This window comes from Tupaia chinensis, unplaced genomic scaffold (assembly GCF_000334495.1).
Source record: "Tupaia chinensis unplaced genomic scaffold, TupChi_1.0 Scaffold139871_1, whole genome shotgun sequence".
Lineage (NCBI taxonomy): Eukaryota > Metazoa > Chordata > Mammalia > Scandentia > Tupaiidae > Tupaia > Tupaia belangeri.
Window position 1 is genome coordinate 1,701,135 of NW_006199750.1, and position 7,170 is coordinate 1,708,304.

A 7,170-nucleotide genomic window follows, 5' to 3' on the forward strand; every position below is an offset into this window, starting at 1 on the left:
GCGCAGCCCAGGTGGAGAGCAGAGGGGAGGTGGGGCTCGGGGGAGCGCGCAGCCTCTTTGGAGAGCCGCAGGGCCACCACCCGCGCCTGAGCCTTGGATCCCTCAACGTACTGCGAGACGCCGGTGTACAGCCCGGACCTGTGCCCCAACATGATCGCCGCCCAGGCCAAGCTGGTTTACCAGCTCAACAAATACTACACCGAGCGCTGCCAGGCGCGCAAGGCGGCCATCGCCAAGACCATCCGAGAGGTCTGTAAGGTGGTCTCGGACGTGCTCAAGGAGGTGGAGGTGCAGGAGCCCCGCTTCATCAGCTCGCTGAGCGAGATCGATGCCCGCTACGAGGGGCTCGAGGTCATCTCGCCCACCGAGTTCGAGGTGGTGCTCTACCTCAACCAGATGGGCGTCTTCAACTTCGTGGACGACGGCTCGCTGCCGGGCTGCGCGGTGCTCAAACTCAGCGACGGCCGGAAGCGCAGCATGTCCCTCTGGGTGGAGTTCATCACCGCGTCCGGCTACCTCTCGGCGCGCAAGATCCGCTCTCGCTTCCAGACGCTGGTGGCCCAGGCGGTGGACAAGTGCAGCTACCGGGACGTGGTCAAGATGATCGCCGACACCAGCGAGGTCAAGCTGCGCATCCGGGAGCGCTACGTGGTGCAGATCACCCCGGCGTTCAAGTGCACCGGGATCTGGCCACGCAGCGCGGCGCAGTGGCCTATGCCCCACATCCCCTGGCCCGGCCCCAATCGGGTGGCGGAGGTCAAGGCCGAAGGGTTCAACTTGCTCTCCAAGGAGTGCTACTCGCTGACCGGCAAGCAGAGCTCGGCCGAGAGCGACGCCTGGGTGCTGCAGTTCGGGGAGGCGGAGAACCGCCTGCTGATGGGCGGCTGCCGGAACAAGTGTCTCTCGGTGCTCAAGACGCTGCGGGACCGCCACCTGGAGCTGCCGGGCCAGCCGCTCAACAACTACCACATGAAGACGCTGCTGCTGTACGAGTGCGAGAAACACCCGCGGGAAACGGACTGGGACGAGGCGTGCCTGGGCGACCGGCTCAACGGCATCCTGCTGCAGCTCATCTCGTGCCTGCAGTGCCGCCGCTGCCCGCACTACTTTCTGCCCAACCTCGACCTCTTCCAGGGCAAGCCCCACTCGGCCCTGGAGAGCGCTGCCAAGCAGACCTGGAGGTTGGCCAGGGAAATCCTCACCAATCCCAAAAGCCTGGACAAACTATAGGGCGCCTGGGACTGCTTGAAAAGCGACAACACGCGCGGGCGGGCTCTCAGACACACAGCACACGACTCCGCGAGCGGCAGCGCAGACTCGGGACACAAACTTTTATGTCGGTCACCTGAAAGGCACGGGCGACGGGCAGAAGAGCTCCGCTCATGGAGAAGCCAACGGAAAAAGAGAGCAAACCAACCAACCAACCAAAAAAGAAAAAAAGGAAAATCACACTCTTGCACAAAAGTGATCAAGTGATCGTTTCTTTCCAAACAATGTGAATTTAAAAGGTCACACAAAAGAAGCATTCGGGCTTTGCCACCACAAAATGAAACCCAAGGTACAGTTTCAAATCAATGTATAGTAGCTTTCGCCCCTTTTCCCTCTGTCCCCTCTCCTTTCTCTTTGCTCTCTCTTCATTTCGTTTTGCTTTTGGTTGCCTGAATGTTGTCACCAAGTGAAAAAACTTATTTAACTATATGTAAAATTTCTCTTTTAAAAAAAGTTTTACTGATGTTAAATGTATCTCAGTGCCAATGTCAGACTGTGCCCTCCTCTCTCCTCTCTACCCTCACCCCAAGCCCTCTTGTTGAAAACAGTAATAAAAATATTACTTTGCATTGTAATGGCCTGTTTGTGGATTGCTATTAAATGAAGGCAGGTGAGATCAGGTTTTAATTTACAATGTAAAGATGTGAACTTGAGGAACTAAGTGCTAGAAGCTTCCATTTGAACGCTGATTTGCCCATTTTAAATATAGCACACTGTGCAGAGTTAACTGTTGAAGGTCCCGGACCAAATCTTTTAAAAAGAGAAAATATTAATTTCACTCAACTACGGTGGAGGTATGTTTTAGATTTTAGGAGTCAAAATAACATCAATAGGATTGAAGAACAGCTTTTGATCCTAATTTTTAAGATAAAAAAGCATTTTCATATTAAAAAGTAAGGGGATTGCTTTCTTTTGTCACAGTTTTTAAAAACCCAACCTGTTCTCTGAAATACAATGAAATGAAACATTTATGGATCTTTTCTTAATAGTAAACAAAGTCATTTGATCCTTTTCCCTTCAACAACTTGTCTTCTTCTAGATTTGAATAATAAAACCTTAACAATTAGAGCAAGTATTCCCCAAAAAGAATGATAATGGTTGCAAACGATATTCCTCTCCCTCAGCAAATGGTGATATGAACAATTCAGATAATTAGTTCCATTTAAAAATGGCTGGATTATAAATGCCCTAGCTATGATCATTTTTATCAAATTTTAATCATTATTCTGAAGATGTTTATATGCAATTCAAACCAAAAAAAAAGTGCTGTTACCATTTTTATGGCCAAAGGGAATTTACTGGTCAAAGAATTTACAGATAGGTGAAGTACTTTCCTCCTCTTTCTGCTTTTATAAGGTATAAACCCAACATATTCATTTCAGTGTTTCAACTTTAACAAAGGTCTCTGTTTCATAGAAGGAAATACCTGACTAGGACATAAAAAAGTTAGCAAAACTGAATATATCCAAAGGCGTGGGTGTGTCTTCGATGCGAGGAGGTGGCTGTTTGCACCCCTGTATATGCAGTGGTGGGGACAGACAGAGAGCACACATCAGATGTCACCCTTTACTGTTTAATATGTATTCTCTAAATTGGCCCAGTTTTTCATTTATTGCGAATATCCACGACAGAAAATAGAAAAAGTTCTTAAAAAGCCATTTTAAAGACCAGAGGACGAGGCTGAGTGGGGGAAGGGTGTATGGAGGGATGTGAGGCAGGAGAGCAGACATGAGAGATGGACTGCAGCCTAGGTCACTGGCAACACAGGCCACAGTGGTGAGGTCCCTGGCAAACACAGTTCTATGTTCAAAACGTAAACTTAGATCTTGCCAGTTCTGAAACCATCTCTCTTCTTCCAGTGTATATTATATCTACTTTGCTAGTCTCTTTTCTTGTAGAACAAATTCACTATGATACAGACAAATACACTTTTTTTTTAGGTAATCAAAAACAAATTTACTATTAAGAAATGTATTCTCTGGGGAAAATGTTCTGAATGTTTAAGAACATTTTCTAAGCAAGAAGTATATGCTTATATGTGCACAAAATGATTTAAGGGCACAGTATTAGTTTAAATGATATCAATGGTATTCTAAGATGAACAGGTTTTTACTTCTAAAAGTATTTATAATATCAGACACATAGCTCCCTTCAACTATTCCAGGGAAAAAGTTTTGATCCCCCCCAAAAAATTTTTAGTATCTTTTCTTCTTTCTTATTTAATGGAGGTATCAGTTTTAAAAAAAGACGGAGAATGAAAAACACTACAGCAACATAAATATAAAACACCAATGTCTACACAAAATTTAAAATTATTCCAATAATTGGCTGAAAAACTATTTAATATAAATCGGCAAAAGTTTCGACTTTTTCAATAGTAGGTTTCAGTGGTACAAGGCAATTTCTACAATTAGGCTAAATAGTTTTGTATTTCATGAGAAACCGAGAAAAAAAAATTTAATGATGTTATGCAGAGACAGATCAGAGATAAATAAAAGTTATAATTCCCCCTTAGGAACAAACAAGTTCCAAGAACTTAATCTCCAAGTTTGGCAGAGGTTTGAATTTTTTAGAGCAATTTATGAGACACCTTTAGATTAAATCAGATTGTAGACATTAAGCCCTGGGTGTTCAAAAGCACACGAGAATATTCTGAACTAAATCTTGGCCTCTCTTAAACTGACAAAATACCAGAAATCAGGGTTTAAGTAAGCTTTGCTAAAGAAACTAAACACATTTTCTGGCATTTCAGTCATACGACAAGAGTAGAAAATTGTCCTAGCTGATGTAATTTCAGAATTAAAGTTTTCTCTCTGTTAGATTAGCTGAATTAACAAACTCGAAACAATGAGTTCATTACAGTCTCTGTGTCAGTCTACCAAGTCCTATCTTAATAAAGGCAGCCATATAGACACAAAGTGGTGGAAACGTGAATAAGAAATTATATGTTCGTAAAGTTTTTAAGAAAAGTATAACGGTTTCATCAAGAACTACTTTGAAATACTTGTAAATCATTGCAATTTAATGCGCATGTGAAACTCAAAAACTTCCTGGCAATAAGTTCAGAATATGTGTACACAAGTTCACACACACACAGACACACATGTGCACACACCATAAGACTGCAAAATTAATGATTTCTTTTTTAAAAAACCACTTTTGTCTCTACAGGTTGCTTAGTTTTTGTTCATTTTAAAAGAAATCGCTTCCTCTCAGAGCAAATCCTATCATTCAATTTCATGAAAATAAACCTAATTTTGACTTTATGACTGTTCCACAAATGTTTCTTGGTAAAAAATAAAGTTGCCATGGTCTGAAAAGTAATCAGAAATACATTTTAGAGGGGAAATTACATTTTCTTTTAAGAATAGGAAATTATGCAGTGCCTTGTAAAATCTACTACAGGTAATGGGAAACAGAGGTATCTCACACACGTACAAAACATGCCTGCACGCATGACGGAGCATAAGTCACAGGACGAAGCAAGGACAGTGATCTATTGGTATTATATCGAGAAAACATAAAGGCTAAACAAAATAATTCCACTCTCCATCTCACTGAATTTTGTAGCTTAATTCACCCTAGAACCTTTGAGGCAAAACCTATTTATAGACTATGTTCCCTGAGGTTCCCTTCTCTACCTCCCAATGAGCGAATGATAAATGCAATTAGGTGGAAATTGTTTTTGAATCTAAATGAACTCCAATAATCTAACTAGCTGGTAAGGGAATCTTAAGCTAAAAAAGGTAACTGCCTGAGATTTAAGCAGAGACAAGTCAGTAAGAATTCAAACTAAGCCTGTGGACTTTTACCAAGGCTGGTCTTACCCAACAGCAACCCACCATCCCATTGTAAGAGAAAATGAAACCCCCTTCCTCCTCTTCTCACCTTGGGATCGATTTTCTTGAAGTTAGGATCCTCTTCATCCACCTCGAAATAGAGTTCGGATGAGGTGACAGAAAGAGTGCCCTTCACCACAGCGGAGGGGGCCACGAGCTGGGCTGGCGTGCTCAGGCTAACAGGCCCTGGCCAAAGGCAGAGAGAGAAGTCAGGGAAAGTGAGATGACATTGTTCAAAAACCCAAAATTGAGCACAAATGGTATGTGCTCTTTTTATTCTCCCTTCGAATGGTCTGCTGACTCCTTCAACACTTATATAGTCTGTCCACCCCAAATACTTCTTTGAACATACAAAGTCAGGATTAATACGCTAAGAAATTGTAACAGACAGTGAATGGTAACAGTAAAGAACTAGGATGCAATTATTTTACAGGGCCCTTATAAAGCTGTGGTCTCATCTGGAGGTGAGAAGGTGGTTCTGCCTACATTCCATCTAGAAAACAAGCCTCAGGGCTATCCAACACCATGGCCCAACCACTAGGAGCAAGGAAGCTTCTGTAGGCGGCCAAGGGCAGAGGTTAGCTGAGAGTCTGGCTGAGGCAGGACTACAAAAAGCTCACTGGCTTATTAGTGAAGTGGGAAACGCTAACCCGTATTCGCTGATGAAGATTTGGGGCCAGGTTGACACCCCAAACCTCTTCTATAAAAACGCTACCCCATGAAAGACCTGTAAAAACACTTCTTTCCTAAAGCCTTCCTTGCCACCGTTAAATATTGTTCAGTGCTTCCAAATCTAATATTAGTGTAGTTCAGGGACTCTGGGAGTAAACAGCTGGAGGGTGGGTTTCCAAGTGAATGAATTTTTATTGGAATAATCAAATCTCCACAGGGCTTATCAAAAAGACAAATCAGACTGCTACTGAAAACAATGGATTCACTACAGATAGAACGGCGGAAAGTATATATTAGCACTAAAGCTACCCTAAGAACTAAAAATAATAATGACCGGCATACTAGAATTCTAGGCCCTTAGGTTGAGAGAGACGTAGCAAGGATTTGGAATTCCATGCCAATTCCTCCTTGTACAGATCCTTCAGGGCAAGAAAACAGCAAGGGCGAAGATGGGCACTTAGAGTTTCGAATGAATGTAGTGCTTACAAACAAGGTGCGCCTGCTCAGGTAATCAATGGGCGAATAAGTGTTTCAAAATTCGGATGAATTGACATTTCCATCGATTGTTAGAAGGGTGACGGTCCTTAATCTCACATCAATCTTAATGTGTGCCAGGAGCACAATAGGAGGATGCTCTGCGGAGATCAGGGCGGGCTTTGCCCTCTAATTCCCCACGTACACATACATTGTGTTTGCAGATGGGCAGCAGAGAGCTGCAGGACGGCCATGATTTCCCAGAGCTCATCCCTATAAATGGATGAAATAAGCAGCTATGTGTTCTTTTGCTGTCTCCTTTTGCCCTCTGTACATTAGCATGTAATCCTGAGAAGAAATAACATTTTTTCAATCACTCTCAGACATTCAATTACAGGGTAAGCAGACAGCTGCAGGAGCTAGGGCAGCCTAGGTCCCTACAGCAGACCCCTGACAATTTCCACTTCATTTCTAACCCACACCACTTTATTAGTGTGGATTACTTCTTAATCCTATTGCCATTGTCAAGATTATATAATTAAACTCCCCTTTCACCTCTATTACTATATGAATGTATTACTAGTAGCAAGAATAGGAGCAAAATAAAGGAGGAAGTGAGTAAATGGATATGAAGGAAAAGAACAGAGGAGAGCAACATCCACCTTCTCCTCTTCTCCCACCCTCGACCCCTTAAGAGTACACTCCAATTAGTTTTATTTTATTTTATTTTACTTTCCAGAGGGTTTACGGCTGTCACATGAGAACCATTTTCTGGTTTTGCTTTTCATTAGCAAGTGCGTGGCAGCACAGGTTGAAGCTATGTCACCAAATAAAAGATGTGTCTAATGCCTTTTCTCTTAAAATGATCAGAATGGAAGCCTGGGTAATTTTCACGTGCAGAAACTGCACACTCTTT

The 7,170-nt window shown here is 43.1% G+C and overlaps 2 protein-coding genes across 2 annotated transcripts in view; one reads left to right on the forward strand and one right to left on the reverse strand.

The window, feature by feature from the left end:
* The window catches only part of LOC102499849 (lipopolysaccharide-responsive and beige-like anchor protein), a 358,799-nt gene that overhangs the window by 341,210 nt on the left and 10,419 nt on the right, over window positions 1-7,170 (reverse strand). Inside the window, exon 4 of the mRNA XM_006162336.2 lies at window positions 5,158-5,294. Coding sequence (XP_006162398.1) covers window positions 5,158-5,294 — 137 coding nt within the window. The remainder of the gene's footprint in view (window positions 1-5,157; window positions 5,295-7,170) is intronic.
* MAB21L2 (mab-21 like 2) lies at window positions 25-1,798 on the forward strand. Its single transcript, XM_006162335.3, has one exon. The coding sequence runs from the start codon at window positions 151-153 to the stop codon at window positions 1,228-1,230; it is 1,080 nt and encodes a 359-aa protein (XP_006162397.1). The 5' UTR covers window positions 25-150; the 3' UTR covers window positions 1,231-1,798.

Bases quoted from the DNA above. Each gene is read 5' to 3' on its own strand.
- MAB21L2 (XM_006162335.3), top strand. From the start codon at position 151: ATGATCGCCGCCCAGGCCAAGCTGGTTTACCAGCTCAACAAATACTAC.